The sequence below is a fragment of the Protopterus annectens genome, chromosome 5.part1, assembly GCF_019279795.1.
Source record: "Protopterus annectens isolate FY-2018-M chromosome 5.part1, PAN1.0, whole genome shotgun sequence".
Classification (NCBI taxonomy): Eukaryota; Metazoa; Chordata; order Ceratodontiformes; family Protopteridae; genus Protopterus; species Protopterus annectens.
The window spans coordinates 554,136,455-554,153,032 of NC_056736.1; the positions used below are offsets into that span (position 1 = coordinate 554,136,455).

General features: G+C 43.5%; 1 protein-coding gene across 2 annotated transcripts in view; it reads left to right on the forward strand.

The window, feature by feature from the left end:
* Positions 1-16,578, forward strand: part of RCBTB2 (RCC1 and BTB domain containing protein 2) — a 1,132,258-nt gene that overhangs the window by 666,825 nt on the left and 448,855 nt on the right. For both annotated transcript variants that reach the window (XM_044073172.1, XM_044073173.1), the window contains exon 7: positions 16,366-16,508. In XM_044073172.1, the coding sequence (XP_043929107.1) occupies positions 16,366-16,508 (143 nt within the window). The remainder of the gene's footprint in view (positions 1-16,365; positions 16,509-16,578) is intronic.

Consider the following 16,578-nt stretch of genomic DNA (forward strand, 5'->3'; position numbering starts at 1 on the left):
TGAATGTATTTATTTTATGGAATTGTTCTGATACAGTTTAACAGAATTTTTCAAGTTTACTTGTCAATTCAATAGAAATGAGGTAAGTTATTTAGATACTACCATTGGGAATATATCTAAGGATTTTAGGTCAAATGCTTAGATTTTAACAGCTTTCGTCACTGTGTAAGAAAAGCTTAATAATGGGGCAATGTGTTAGCTTGGCTTGTATGATTTCTAAGAAGGAGGTATAACGAGAGGAAATTGAAAAGTTGGTTAATATGTTTATTGATAGGGGGCCAGCTGAGGGCTTTCACTGCAGGAAATCCCAGTAGTCAGGACTGCAACAGTGAATACACTCTTAACATCTATGTTTATGGTCCATGTACACAGCTGTACTTTCTGTTACCTTAGATTCTACAACAAACAATTTTTTGGGTTATTTGCTGTGGTTTGAGTGTGGGTGCAATTTGAATTTTTTTTAATACCATAGTTCCTCTTTGCTATTAGAAAAGTACCAGAGCTAATATACCACGTCGACATTTTGAATCCATGAAATGAAATGTAGTGTTTTGTAGTGAGCTTAATGCCAGAGACTAATGCATTTGGTGAAGAAAGGAAACTAACCTCTGCTCCTTAAGTTCAGGTAGATGACCCACTGTCTAAACCATAGAAACAAGAAATTAGAGTTTCTGTTAAGAACTAAAGATGTGCTTTTAGCGTTGGCTTGCAGAACAAACAATTTCCTGCATTACACTGAGGTTATTCTAATGGCAGAGATTAACTTAAAACCTTGTACAAATTTGCAGAGAAAATCTGTACAAGGTGAGGTCCAGAAGCCCAAGATGGTGGTGACAGTCAAAAAGCAAATGGAACAGCTTTGTAATATTAGTTATAAAGTCTGACAGAACAACTTGGTTTTGTAATGAATTTATGAAGCTGAGCAACATCTCAAAATTTGACAGCTACCTAATACCCAGGGTTGATGAACTTTTAGAATGATAAAATTCTTAACCGTACAGGATATAAAAAGGGATGCTGACAGATTTCTGTAACAGCTGAAGCCAAAGATAAAACAACTTTCTCAACATCAAATGGCTCCTTCCAGTGCAATTTCCTTCCTTTTGGGCTACATAGTATCCCCTTGACCTTTCAGAGACTTGTGGACAGAATCCGTGGGTCACATGTCCAGTATGCTGTTGCCCACCTAGATGTTGTGATGATATATTCAGAAGATTGAGACGGTTATGTTAGTTAAGCTCCCGGCTGTGCTAGACTTTCTAAAATGGGCTTTAACTTTTAATGCCTAAAACAATACGTTAGGAATGACGGAAATAAAATGTTTGATGTATGTTATTAGTAGAGGGGGTTTTGGGCCCCAGAAGGAAAAAACAGAAGTTATTAAAATGGCACAATCCTTGCACTAAGGAGCAAGTAATGGCATTGTTATTGTCAGTGGGTACTATGAGAAATTCATGCCTCACTTTGCCTTAGTAGTTTGCCCTCCTACAAATTTAACAAAAGGAGAATGCCCCTTAAGGTTAGATGGAGATTAGAGACAAATAATGCCTTTAACCACCCAAAATGAATATGCACTTCAGACTCTGTCTTTGGTTCATAGCATAATACTAGCCTATTGGCCCGGAAGCCCTTGTAAGCCTAGCCAAGAATTTTACCCATGTTCCCACAAGGGACACAGATGGGATCCCAGAGGTGTATTTTCTGTATCCCATCCAGTTGTACAGGTTCCTCTTAGAGGGCTAGAGAGGTACTCTGCTTGACATGGAGAGGGAGTGTATTCCACAGATGGGGAGAGGCTTTGGGACACAAATCTATCCCACCAACAGTTTCTACTAATATCACAGACCAGGTTTAGGCCTTGCCATGCGGGTTGTGTGAGGGAGTTTGACTTAAAGATATGCAACTTCATCAAGGCTGGGTCTGAGATGGCCTTGTATGCCAGGTACAGGTCACCTCTGAGCAGCTTGTATGAGACTGAGTAGAGTGACAGGGCTTTAGCCTATCAGTATAGGATAGGTGTTTGAGACCCTGGATTTTCCTATTCAGGAACCTCTGTGGTCTCTCCAGCTGCAGCATTTGCTTGGCAAGGTACATTTGCTTGGCAAGGGGGCATTATACTTGCTAATGGGTCTGATAAGGGAGGGAGTACAGGGATGTTATGATGTCCTTGTTCCTGGATGAAATACCCTTATTTATGAGGTGGGCCATGTAAAAAGCCTTCCACCGTACAATGGAGGCAACATGGTGGTCAAAAGTCAGGTTGCTGTCAACCTGGGTGCCAAAGTCCCTCATGACTGATCGTGTGCTTAGTATGTTATTAATGTGATAATTAGTGGGGATGCCATTTTCCCCACAGGGGATAATGATGTATTTCTTAGCATTCAGTTTGAGGCCATGCTTCTGACACCAGTCATTACTTTGGGTAAGGCCCTCTTGATGTTGTTCACATTAATAGGGGAATTTAAGACAGTGCCCATATTGGTCATCTGCAAACTTGGTCAGCCACAGACCACTGGTTTTGGCTTGCACCTCCGAAAAGTATATCTCAAACAGTAGAGGCCCCAAGACTGATCCTTGAGGTACACCACTTGTTATGGGTCTACTACTAGAGGTGGCTTCCCCAATTTTGACCAAGTGGATTCTGTCAGTGAGCCAGTTAGCTGCCCATCTGATAACATATGGGTTGATGCCTAGCTGGGGGAATTTATCTATTATGCCCGCATGAGGAATAGTGTCGAAGGCTATGGCTAGGTCAAGGGAGGCAGTGTGCACCATCTCCCCCTCAACCATGGCTTTGGTGACTGTTTCGAAGAACTTGACCAAGTTTAACAACCGTGATCTCCCTGTGACAAAACCAAACTGTGTGGGGTCAAGCATTTGGGGGTTGCCAATGTCCTTGTTTATAAGGTCCATGATAATTCATTCCATGGCCTTGCAGATCAGGCTAGTTAGGCTGATGGGCCTGTAATTGCCTGGGTCAGTGGATGATCCACCTTTGTGTAGAGGGATGACGGTGGCAGTACTCCATTCATCTGGGACAAAGCCGGTGCTCAGGCTTTGGTTGAATAAGGGTGCCTAATGGAGCTGAGAGCTCATGCCTGAGTTCACGTAGTATACAGCCAGACTTCAGTAGTCTATCCAGACTTCAGTAGTCCTTTTACAGTTTGTACTCATGCATCAGAAGATGGCCTAGGGGAGGTCTTGTCACAGTCCTTTAATAGAGAAGAGCAATCCATTTGATTTTTAAGTAGAAAATTAGAGACAAATCCAAGTACTCTACCTTTTTAGAAGGAACAGTTAGCAATTAAGTGGGCATTATCCTCATTAAAATATTACCTTCTTGGTAGAGAACTCATGCTTGTCACAGATCATTTCCCATTATTATGGTTTAAGCAAGCTAAATTTTGTAGATGGGCACTCTGCCTTCAGTCCTACAATAATTCAAATGGCCTGTCTTTGACTCGCAATCCGTCTGTTGTAAACGACACTATGGATCCCACACTGGGTGGGAGTTGATGTAGGATAGCATTGGGTGAGTCTTGATAAAATGGTATCCATATGATGTCTGTGGCTTTAAGAAAATGATGTAGTCGATGTAAGTGCATGATTGCATTAGCAAGTAAGCTCAGTTAATGACACTTGAACTGTGGAACAGACAAGTAGTATGTATATGTTTCACTTACACTTACATTTTTGACCATTTCATTTTTATTGCCAAGACTAGGGTTAATTATGTTGGGAAAGTTCTGCACTGCCATCTGCAAGTCTTAGTTCTCCAATAACTGTATGATGTGAAGTTGTTCTATCTCGCCTTCATTCTCACTGATGGGTTCTGTGCCAAACCTCTGCTCCGACTTGGCCAAATGCAAAAGCTCAATGTCTTCAACCAGCATGTGGCCTACTCCCTATCTCATGATGCACTAGTGCTTCCCTCAGATCTCGTTTGTGGCTGCAACAGATCAGAAGATGTTCTTCGTGTTTCACTGTTGCAGTCATTACATTTGGGTAATCTGCTGGCAGGTTGCCCTCAGACGGCCTGATTAACAAAGTCTTGGGTCCTGCGTCGGTTGCTGTCCCTTCTTCTATGACGTCAGGTCGTCAGGGTTATAAAACATTCAGCCGACGCCATTACATCAGTCTTTCTTGCTGCGCGGTGCCCGAAGCAGAAGCAGTTCGCAAGTGCCAGTCGACCGACTCCTCAAATTTTCGTTTTCGAGTTTCAGATCCGAAGTCTTTAACTAAAAAGCTAAGTACCCAGTTGGGGAAACTTTTTCTTGCTCCTTACCAATGTCAGTAAAAGTTAATAATTGCATTACTTGTGGGAAGCAAATACCTCATAAGGATTTTCATTTGTACTGCATTAATTGCCTAGGCTTTGACCACAACGTACCTTGCTGTCGGTTTTGTGCTTTATTTAATCAATTCACTATCAAACATTGATACATTTTTGCTTCTAAATATTTTGGCTCACGGTTTAATTATCCAGAAATGTCAGTTAGCAATCAGACTACTGGAATACCTAAAAAACGCAAAGAAAAAGACAGAAACAGGCCGTTAAGGTCCAGAACTGCTGACGATGCTTCTCCTAAGCCAGTTCGCCAGTTCTCAGTGAGACGCTTTCACAGCCCCTGATACCTGCTATACTGAGACCCATTCTGAGTCCGGTATGCCACGAGATGCTTCAATTATGGAACCCGCAGATGTCTCTACCTTGGATGGGTCCGGAGCCGCTGTGCAGGCACTGGCTTCTGAGGGTGTTTTCAGGCCTATAGATTTGTATATTAGACCAATGCCATCTTCAAAGCTAAGGCCAAAATCTCGACCTATGCCTAAAAAACCAATGCCTGGGCCACGTGTGCAGGCCCCTATGCCTAAAAAACAAATTATCAAAATGGCTGAAGATTTAATTACTTTGATCAGGGGTAGCAACCCCCCCCCCCCCCCCTTCTAAGAGGCCTAGGCAAGACATTGATTATGAATCTTCTGAACAGCATTCTATTTCTTCTGACTCTTCTAATGAACAGGAATTGTCTATACCTACTTATGAGGACTCTGATGCAGAATATTCCATTCCTTCTGCTTCTCCCCTTGAGGATTTTCCTTTTGGGGAAACTTTACATACCTTAAGGGAACATTTCCACTAGGAAAGTCAGGATTTCTCTGAATCTAAAGGGAGACTTGGGGATTTTCTTCTTCCTCTCAGCATAGGCCTTTAGCTATACCTCCTGTTCTAGACATTGTTGATGATGTTTTTTCAATATCTAGTATGGCTCCTAATTCTCTGCCTCCAGCTCCTTGTAAGCCAGACAGATACTACAGGGTTCCTGACTCCCACAAATTCCTTTTCAAAAATCCTGTTGCAGATCCTGAAACCATTTCTCAGGGTCCCAAGGGCATATTAAGGCTTCTACTGTTAAAAATCCTACCCCTTCTGATGGAGATTCCAGGGCGCTGGATAGATGGGGTAAGAAAGTTTACACTTTTGCAACCTTGGCAATCAGGGCTTTAAACTGTCAGTTTCATATGCTAAAATATCAACAGCATATCATGGGACTGCTTAAACAGAAAATGATGTTAATGTCTGTGTGGAAAACAAAGATTTACAGGATTTATTGCATTCAGCTGAACAAGTTGGAAAACATACTTTGCAATGTGGTTTCGATTCTTTGGAGGCCTCTTGCAGGACTGCTGTAACTGGGTATGTGATAAGAAGGCAGGCTTGGCTCAAAGAGCAAAATCTGCCTGATCATGTTAAAGCAAAATTGTTGGATGCTCCTTTACAGCAGGACCGTCTCTTTGGTAATAAGGCTGAAGAAGTTTTAAAAAAGATGGAAGATGAAGCTAAATCTATGCAAACTGTGAAAGATTTCTTACAAGTGCAACTTCCAAGATTTAGTAGGCACTGGCCTACTAAGAACTGGTCCTTTCCAGTTCCTTCGAGAGCCGTTCAAGTCAAACCCAGACATTCCAAAGGCTCCAGGTTTCAGTCACAAGGAACATTCAGAACAAAACAATGGAGTGCCTCCTCTTCCAAATCTGGAAACAACAAGACACCTCCCTATGGTAAGCAGTCTCAATGACTTCCCTTTACACTTACCAAGCACTTACCTTTTAGCCGCCCCTTTGGGGGGGGGGGGGGACTGGCTCTTCATGCAAGAAACTGGCAACTTATAACCCAGGACAAATGGGTTTTAAATATAGTATCCCAGGGATTCAGATTTCATTTCCACACATTGCCAATTCCAAACAGATGGCCAGATCTGCCCCCAAAGCAGTGGGCAGAGGCACATAAACAAGTACTTTCCCTCATGAGCATGGGGGATATTCAACCAGTACCAGAAGAGAAAAAGGGACAAGGTTTATATTCAAGACTTTTCCTGGTACCCAGAAAAGACAAATCATGGCGTCCAATTCTGGACTTATCTACTCTAAACACCTTTCTGGACATTCCAAAATTCAAGATGCTGACTCTTCACCAGTTACTTCCCATGCTAGGCAAAGATGCCTGGTTGGCAACTCTAAATTTAAAAGAGGCTTACCTGCATATCCCAATCAGGGAATCTTGCATAAGATACCTCCGCTTCAAAGCAGGCTACTTGCATTACCAGTTCTCTGCACTGCCCTTTAGCTTATCTACTACACCCAGGGTCTTTACAAAGTGCCTGGCTCCAGTAATTGCCATTTGCAGGCAAAGAAATATTCAAATATATCCATACCTGGACGATTGTCTAATTCAGGCAGAAAACAAGGACACTCTTCTAAACCATCTGACATTTGTAAAAAGGGTTCTAACTTGTCTAGGGTACACTATAAACAAAAAAGAAATCACAACTGGTACTGCAGTGGTGGTGCTGCGGTAGCATTGTCGCCTCACAGTTGGATGTTGTCCTGTTCGATTAGAGCATCTTCTGTGTGGAGACGTGCGTGAATGGGCGTACCTTCGTTGAAGGTTGTGCGTCAGGGCCAGCAACTCGGCACGTAAAAATCTACTGCTAATCATTAGCGGACCGGAGTTCCGCTGTGGCGACCCCTGACCGGGAAAAGTCGAAAGACACAACAACCGTGCAAGCTTGAATACAACTGCCCAGATGACTTTCCTTACGGCAGACGAGCAAAATCATTTGGTGACTTACTTCAAACAGGTGGCCACAAAAACCCTGCTTTCTGCAAGGCAAATACTGCAAGCCTTGGGGTTCATGGCCTCCTGCATTTTTTTAATTCCATATGCAAGACTGCATATGAGGAAACGTCAGTGGTACTTAAAAAGTCTATGGAGTCAGCATTGTCACAGCCTGGAAACCATGATTCCTATCATACCTTGCCTGCAACTAGAGTTCCTATGGTGGGCAGAGGCCTACCACCAAAACAAGGGACTGCCATTCACACCACACCCTGCCGCCCAGACCCTAACTGCAGATGCATTAGACTATGCTTGGGGGGGCACATCTGGCAGGGAAGTGCATTCAGGGCAAATGGAGCCCAAATCAAATACACCTTCATATCACTCAAAAAGAAATGCTAGCTGTACAGAATGCACTGACAGCCTTCAAGGACTACCTTCATCCAGGACAATTAATGATAAAGACAGACAACAACACGGTTATGTGGTACATAAGCAGGGGGGGAACACACTCCTACCCCCTTTGCAGACTAGCCATGACATTGTGGAACATGGCCTTGCCCTATCAAGTACAACTACAAGCTCAATTCCTGCCAGGAAAGCTGAATACTCCGGCAGACGAACTAAGCAGAAATCTCATAGACCCACACGAATGGAAACTGGAACCACGGATTTTCAACATGTTGACACGCAAATGGCGGAGCCTAGACATAGATCTTTTTGCCTCACCCCAGAACTATCAGACAAATTTTGCACAAGAACTCGTCACAAAAAAGCCTGGAAAGTGGATGCTCTGTCCTTCAGCTGGGAAAACCTATCAGTCTATGCCTTTCCCCCTCTGCCTCTGCTCTCCAAAGTTCTACTAAAAGTCAAACGGGACAAACCAAAAATGATTTTGATTGCTCCAGACTGGCCTCGCCAACACTGTTACCCACTCCTGCGCAATGTGTCACACCTTCCACCGTGGCACCTGCCTCAAACACCTTACCATTTCAGCAGAACAACCAAATTCTGCACACTCGGCTCCAAACTTTGAATCTTGCAGCATGGCTTATCACCTAAATTCACCCTTAGCATCCCTCAGCAAACCTGTGATGGATGTCATTTTGGAGGCGGGAAGGCCTAGTGCTAGAAAATCTTATGCTGACAAATGGAAAATATTCTGTGCCTGGAATCAGTCTCAAAGGATAAGCACAGCAGTGCCCAACATTCCTCAGATTTTACAATACTTAACTGAGATGCTTCACCAGGGCCTGTCCTTTTCTTCCATAAAAATCCATGCCTCAGCCATTTCAGCTCATTACAACACAGAACCTCCCCTCTTCTCTCATCCTCTGCTAAAGCAGTATGTCAGAGGGGCCAAAAACTTAAGACCACCCAGGAGAGCTCCAACCCCTGCCTGGGACCTCAATTTTGTATTGGAGAAGCTCAGTCTCCCTCCTTTCGAGCCAGCTGCTACTGCAGACTTAAAATTTCTCTCCTGGAAAACAGCTTTCCTTTTAGCAGTCACTTCAGCTAGAAGGATTTCCAAATTACAGGCTCTTAATGGCAGTGGAGCTTTCATCATTTTTCATGTGGACAGAGCATCTCTCAGGACCAATCCATCCTTCATGCCTAAGGTGGTATCCAGTGTGGCTCTTAATTTGACCATTCATTTGCCAACTTTCTTTCCCAATCCACAGAACAAGGGGGAGCAGATTCTGCATTCATTGGATGTACACAGACAACTTTGATTTTACTTAGGCAGGACAAAATCTCAAAGAAAATCTGAACAACTGCTGGTGGCATTTGCTGCAGGGGCAGAGGGAAAGGCTATTTTCAAAGCAAACCATTTCCAAATGGATAAGCCATTGTATTCGTTTCTGCTATATGCACTATGGAAAAACTATCCCCCAGGGGATCAAATCCCATTCCACCAGGGCTGCATCTACTTCAACAGCCTTTCTCAGAGGTGCTCCTACCAGAGACATTCTAGAAGCTGCTTCCTGGAGCTCAGTTCATACGTTCACCAAACATTACCATTTACTACTTTTCTCTAAATCCAGAGCTGGCTTTGCCACTGCTGTCCTGCAGGGCCTTATAGCTGGTCCTAATGCTGTATAATTCCCTCCATCCAACCATAGCTTTGGGAAGCTACCCAAATGTAATGACTGCAACAGTGAAACACGAAGAACATAGTACAGTTGTGTACACTTACCATAAATGTGGATGTTCAAGTGTATTCACTGTTGCAGTCCTGGTTACCCTCCCTCCAGTCCCCTATTTTTCTCTGGCTATACCTCTACCTTCTTTTACTATGCTTAAAAGTCCTTTTGGTGTATTTGCTTTTGGGATTGGAGGCATATTTTTTGTGTTTTTAATTTTATTTGCTCCCCATTTGGGGGGCACCTGACATCTGGGGCAAGAAAAACTGATGTAATGGTGTCTGCTGTATGTTTTATACCCCTGACGACCTGACGTCATGGAAGAATGGACAACAACTGACGCAGGACCCAAGACTTTGTTAATCAGGCCGACTGAGGGCAACCTGCTAGCAGATTGCCCAAATGTAATGATTGCAACAGTGAATACACTCAAACATCTACATTTATGGTAAGTGTACACAACTGTACTTTCTTCGACAGCTCTGGCCAGTATAAGTTTGAAATTTTATAAAAAATTGATAGTTTACCTTAGTAGTTAAGTTTCTAGTAGTTGGATAGTTTTTCTTCATATTACTTAGCTTTAAAACAGTGTTTTTTTTTTTTTTTTTTTTTTGCTAGTTGTTAGTGGCCGTTTTTCCTAGGCCATTTTTTTTCTACAACTCGCTTAAGTTAGAGGGTTGTCTAAATAGTGAATTCTCCCTACCCTAGAGTGTGTTAAGCTTAAGCTTGGGTTTTTAGGGTAGTAGTCCGTTTTATACTGTTTGTTGTAGTTATAATATTGTAGAAGTTAGAGCCCTGTTTTTTTATTAGGACTATTTTAGATGTATATTACTGTGCGTTTCCTTTGTATTTAGGCATATAGTGTGTTCTTGCCTTTAACAGTTGCATTGTGATCCAGTTACAGTTAGTAATTGATAGTTTCTGCCATGTCTCAGCAGGAGAAAGCTAAATCTGGATTTAAAAAGTGTCATAAATGTGGACAAAAAAAATGTCAATAGCAGATGGTCACACAGAATGTATTTGTTTAGGTGAGATCCACCTACAGGAGAACTGTGCCATCTGTCATTCCTTTAGTTCTAGTGTTCTTCGCGAACGTAGTAGCAAACTTGTAGCTAAGGGATTATTGAAGTCCTTTTTCCAGGAATCTTTAGATAAGGACAAACTGGGCAAGCCTTTAAAATCCTCCAAATTGTCTTCTGGGTTGGAGCCGAAAAAGGGTTCATCGACCGAGTCAGACTGACACAGCGGCTCCATTGCTTTCGGAATTGGAGGTGGTGGTTGTTCATAGGAGCTGGTCCCCGATATTGGAGCCGGTATCTCCTACTTTAAAGTCTTCAGTTCTTCAATCAGTGGATTCTTCTGTAGCTTCTTCCCAGTCTTCAAGACTATCTGATAAGAGGCTTCTGCAGACACTGGCACTAGCTAAAATCTTGTTGGGGCCAACCCCTGAGGCTTCAGAACAGACTAGGTCCCAGCCCATGACTACTGTTCCTCCTCCAATTCGACCCGAGGTTTCGGAGCCGGAGTGTTTGGAGCTGATGATTGTGGAACTGTCGGAGCCAACACCCCTCCCAGGCCTGTCTGTTCCGACTACTCTGACTTCTTCGGTGCTGACCTTTGCCTCTTGGGACCTCGGCTTGGGTGAGTTCAGCACCTACCTCAGGCTCGGAGCCCACCACTTTGGTGCCGCGGAGAGACTGCCTGTTTCTACGGATCCAGGGGTCTCTTCAGATCAGAGCCGGGGACCTTCAGTGCCATGAGGAGAGCGTTGTCCCCTTGGGCATCCACATCATCAGTACCAGCAACCTCCTCCCCTAAAGTGCCAGTGTCTGCCTCTATTTCACTGATCCCTCAAAGGTGTAGAGACCCAGAGCCTCAGGTCGCCTAATTGGGTGAACCTTTTCCCTTCCGGGACCTCCCCAGAAGCTCCTACTGAGGAGGTACCTAGGAAGAGGCTTTGCAAGAGAAAGCATCTGGACTCCCCACAGGAGTCCATCACATTGGATACTGACTTAGATGAGTCAGAAGGGTCCCCATGGTTCCTGTCTGAAGATATCTCCTTCGGTGATATCTTGGAAATACTGAAACAGAGGGGTGGCTGGAAGCCCATTAAACCCTACTGATGATGAGTCAGTACTCCTGAAGGCTTTCGGGTCTCAGCCCTCCACCTCTTGGGTGACTCTGCCTTTTGATGAACTGATAGATCTTGTTACTCGAAAGGTGTGGCAGTCCCCAGATATCATGGAACCGGTCCCTCAAAGGCCTAACAAATTCATAACATCGCCCCATGACAAGACTTTCCTTACCAAAGGAGTACCCATTGATGCTATGATGGTGGCGGCAGCCACCAAAAAGGAGTTGTCAGAGATCTCTACTTCTGTTCATCCTCCTAATAGGGATTCTAGGATCATGGACAGATATGGAAAGCACATGTTTAGTTCAGTGGCCTTTGCTCTTCGATCCCTGAACTGTCTTACACATTTTAATAGACTACACAGAGATCTCCTTAAGGAGCTGGGAGATATTCTACAGGGTGCAGTAGCTGCAGTGGTATCTGATAAGGTAACCTCCCAGCTTGCTACCCTAAATTCCCTTATAAACTCTTCCATGCGTCTGATTTCGTATGCAGCTGATGGAACGAGCAGGGCAGCAGGTTCAGGAATTGTCTTAGGAGACACTCCTGGATGCGTTTGTGTTCCTTTGCAGAGTCCTATAAGTCATCCTTTAACACCCCCTTTGATGGTTCGTCCCAATTTGGACTAAAAGTGAAGGAAACGCTTACCAGTTGGGAGCAAGATGGAAAAGACTCTGCTGTAGGAGTCCGTTTTTCCAACCCTACAAGACCTTATCCTAAAGGTCGAAAAAGTGGGAAGATATGGTTCCGTAAATCCCAAGGAGCTTTCTTTGACACGTGGTGAAACCCCCTGTAGAGGCAGAGGAGGGGGTTAATAATGGAAGACGCTGTCCATGTGGCAGAGGGGGCCCACAGAATCAGGGCCACAGATCAGTTCTTTGGAAAGCCGTATCAGCACTCCTGAAAGGAGGTCTGTCTTTCCACCTCTGGAGGCAGTCAGGGGTCGCTTATCTTTCTACCCAGACACCTGGCTAAAAATAGCAAAAGACTGTTTGGTACAAAGCGTCATATCCAGAGGATATTCATTTCCCTTTGCCACCCCTCCACCCCTTTTGAGAAAAATCCCGGGCGTTCCACCCTGTCACAGGGAACAAGCAACCATAGAAATTGCAAGGTTGCTAGAAAAAAAGTCATCCAACCAGTCCCAGCAGATCACAGAGGATCCAGAACTTACTCAAGGTTCTTTTTAGTTCCAAAGAAAACAGGGGACTGGAGACTCATTTTGGATCTCAGCATATTGAAGAAATCTGTCAAAAAAAAAAAAAAACAAAGTTCCGGATGGTCATGCTATAGTCTATACTTCCCTTTCTAGGGAAAGACAATTGCATGTGCTCAATAGATCTCCGGGATGCATACTGCCACATAAAAAGGCCAGACCATCCAGGGATCATCTGCACTTTCAGCTGGGAGTCGGTCATTATCAGTTTTGAGCTCTGCCCTCTGGTCTCACTACAGCCCCCAGAGAGTTCACCAAATGCATGGCAGTAGTCACAGCTCACCTGAGACTCTTAAAATTCCAGGTGTTTCTATATCTAGACTACTGGCTCCTCACTACCACCACCAAGCATCGACTCATACAAGCAAGGGTTACAACCTTTAATCTTTGCAGTCAATTTGGCATTACCATCAACTCAGAAAAATCTGCCTTATTGCCATCCAAATGTACCGTTTTTATAGGAGCAGATCTCAACATCATCTCTGACCATAAAGCTTCCAGCAGAAAGATTTGTGCCCTTCGACAACAAATCCTGAACCTCATCCCAAAACAAAAAGCCCCAGCTTCAACAGTGCTCAAAATATTAGAGACAGTGGTGGCAGCAGTCATTGCCATTCCTTTCGGTTTAATGCATATGCGTATACTGCAATGGCTCCTGTTCACACAATGGTCCTTTCAAGAACTTCCAGTGTCACACTCTATTATAATGAATGCATGCAAGGAAGGATCTTCACTGGTGGCCGACTTCTCCTCAAGTAACAATAGGATGACCTTTTGTTCTACCCACTCCTATTGCCACTGTGACCACAGACGCCTCCCTGATAGGGGGGGCATTTTCAGGGAAGGACAGCCCAAAGCACATGGAAGAAACACAAGGCTCATCTGCATGTCAGTGTCCTAGAGATGAGAGCGGTACTTCTAGAGTTGCAGTTTTTCTTCTAGGGACTGTTGCAATACAGACGAACAACATGTCGGTGGTCTGGTACATAAACAAGGAGGAACCAGAGCCTACTCCCTATGTCAAGAGGCCCTGAGAGTATGGCAGTGGGTAACATCCACCCATTGCTTTCTGATAGCAATGCACATTCCGGGGAGATCCAGTGTGATAGCAGACAAATTGAGCAGTGCAATTTTATTGCCTCACAAGTGGTCCCTGAAAGAAGTAGTAGCGGAAAGGATATTCCACAGATGGGGCCAGCCTTTCTGCGACCTCCTTGCAACTCCCACCAACACTAAATGCAGCAACTTCTTTACCCTAATCCCCACTCCGGGGGATAACCCAAAGGACGTGCTCATTGGCCCCCGGGTCTCCTTTATGCTTTTCATCCCTTCCCTCTGATACCCAAATTTTTACAGAAAGCCAAGACTCTGGGAAGGACCATCATTCTAATAGCCCCTTATTGGCCTTGTCAGATTTGGTTCCCCTTCCTGCAGCCTCATCTACTGGAAAGAACCATGGATCCTGGACCCAGTTCCAGATCTTGGTTCCCCTTCCTGCAGCCTCATCTACTGGAAAGAACCATGGATCCTGGACCCAGTTCCAGATCTTCTGATTCATTCATCAGGAGCTCTTCATCCTGCACCTCATACCGTCAGATCGACAGCTTGACTGTTCCAATTCCAAGAATAGCCAGGTTCCAGAAACTTTCACCTGTAGCTCAGAACATTTTAACATTTTCTCATAAGTCATCTACCAGGAAGTTATACCTTAGTAAATGGAGAAGATTTTCTTTATGGGCATCCCAAAACAATGCTGACCCATATTTGGCTTCAATTGCATCTATTCTAGAGTTTCTGACCAAGCTTTGTAATGAAGGGGCAGCTGCAGCAGCCATTAGGGTTCAGTTGGCAGCAATTTCTAATTTTCATATTGGCGATCAAGGGGCTTCTATCATGTCCCATAGACTGTCTAAAGCCTTTCTTAAAGGTAATATCCATTTGAGACCACCTATTAGATCCCCAGCTACACCATGGAACCTAAATTTTGTTCTTTCTCGAATCATCTTACCTCCCCCCCCCCCCCTTTTGAACCAGCCTCATCTTTCAACCTGAAATTCTTATCATGGAAGACTATTCTTCTAGTAGCTATTACTTCTGCTTGAAGGGTTTCAGAATTACATGCATTGTCCATTAAACCCCCATACTTGATTTTTCACAATGACAGAGTATCACTGAGGACAAATCCGTCATTTGTACCTAAGGTTTGTTTCCCAAAATATACTAATAAGATGGAACATATGCTGCACAAACTTGACGTCCATAGGCAACTTCGATTCTATTTAGACAGGACTAAGGACATTAGAAAATCAGAACAGCTCTTTGTTTCTTTCTCAGATTTAAAGAAGGGTACTCCTGTGGTAAAAACCACATTGTCAAAATGGTTATCAGATTGCATTTCCTTTACATATAGCTTTGTGCACATGCCATTAAATCATAAAATAAAGGCCCACTCGACTAGGGCTGTCTCCAAATCTTCAGGCTTTCTGGCCAAGCTACCCATTTGTGCAGCAGCTACATGGTCTACACCTCATACCTTTATCACTCATTACAAATTGGATAGGGCCTCCTTTGGTTCCACGGTTCTGAGAAATATACTTCCGTGAGCCACTCAAGAAAGATGGTGCTTGGGACACTAACCCATCAGTGAGAATGAAGGCAAGATAGAACAACTTCACATAAAAAAGTTATGTAATTACCATAACATTCCATGTGAGTTGTTCAGCTCGCCTTCATTCTTACGTCCCACCCACCAATCCCTCTAACAAGAATTTCTTGAGGACCAGGAAGTTGAGAAAAATCTTTATATTTAGTCCTTATCTACTGTATTCTTGTGTTTTCTTACCGGGGTATTTACCTATCGGTATAGTTGGTTGCAAACAAGATCTGAGGGAAGCACAAGTGCATCATGGGATAAGGAGTAGGCCACGAGCTGGTTGAAGACCTCAAGCTTTTGTATTTGGCCGAGTCGGAGCCAAGGATTGCCTCCGAACCCATCAGTGAGAATGAAAGTGAGATGAACAACTCGCATGGAATGTTATGGAGAGTACATAACTTCTTTTTATATAATTGTGGACTTCAGTACATTCTGTAGACCACATTGTGCATTCCTCTCTTGGAATATTTCCTTTTTTTCCAAGATATGGTGATCTCAGAGTTGGAATATATAAGTTTGGTGGTGGGGGTCACCCTCCCACATCTGGCAAAGAAGTTTAAAGGAGAACAGTGATGTTAGATATTTTTTCTTTTCTTGTATTTTGCCTTTTTCTTCCAAGTATGTTGTTACATGGCAATTTTAATCTCAACATTTTAATAGGGAGCAATGTGCATACATTACAATACAGAAATTGAGTTCAGATTTGTGTAACAACTTAAAGGGGGTTTGTAAGTTTGGCTTTATATGGAGGATTTATTATTAAACTGCATGAATATGTAACAGAGATCATGTAGAAGGAAAACGTAATTACTGTAGCTGACTGTTGGACATGTTTTACTCAGGATTATCTGCAATTGCTGCTTGTACAGGATTTGCTGTGTTAGTTTTCTTATAGTAGAGTACCAGAGAAGGGCCGATAAACTGTGAAACAAGACAGGGTATATTTTGGGTGGTGGAAGGCTTCAGGTAGCTTGACAGGATATCTTTTTGTCTTGGTGTAATGACCTTTGGCTAGTGTGATTACACTTGGTGTTATTATATGTTTATATCTGTTTATATCTTTGTAGTATATAATTGACTTTTTTCTGCTCTTTGTAGGTTGTCTGCGGCTATGCACATACAATGGCGTTAACCACTGATGGCTCAATATATGCTTGGGGTGCAAATGCATATGGACAGCTGGGCACTGGCAACAGAAGTAATCAGTCATACCCAGTAAATGTTCAACTACCAAAGGAAAGGTAGCTTTAGTTTATCACCCTCTGTTTTCACAACATTACATAAAATGTGTTGCAATAATAAGAGAAACTG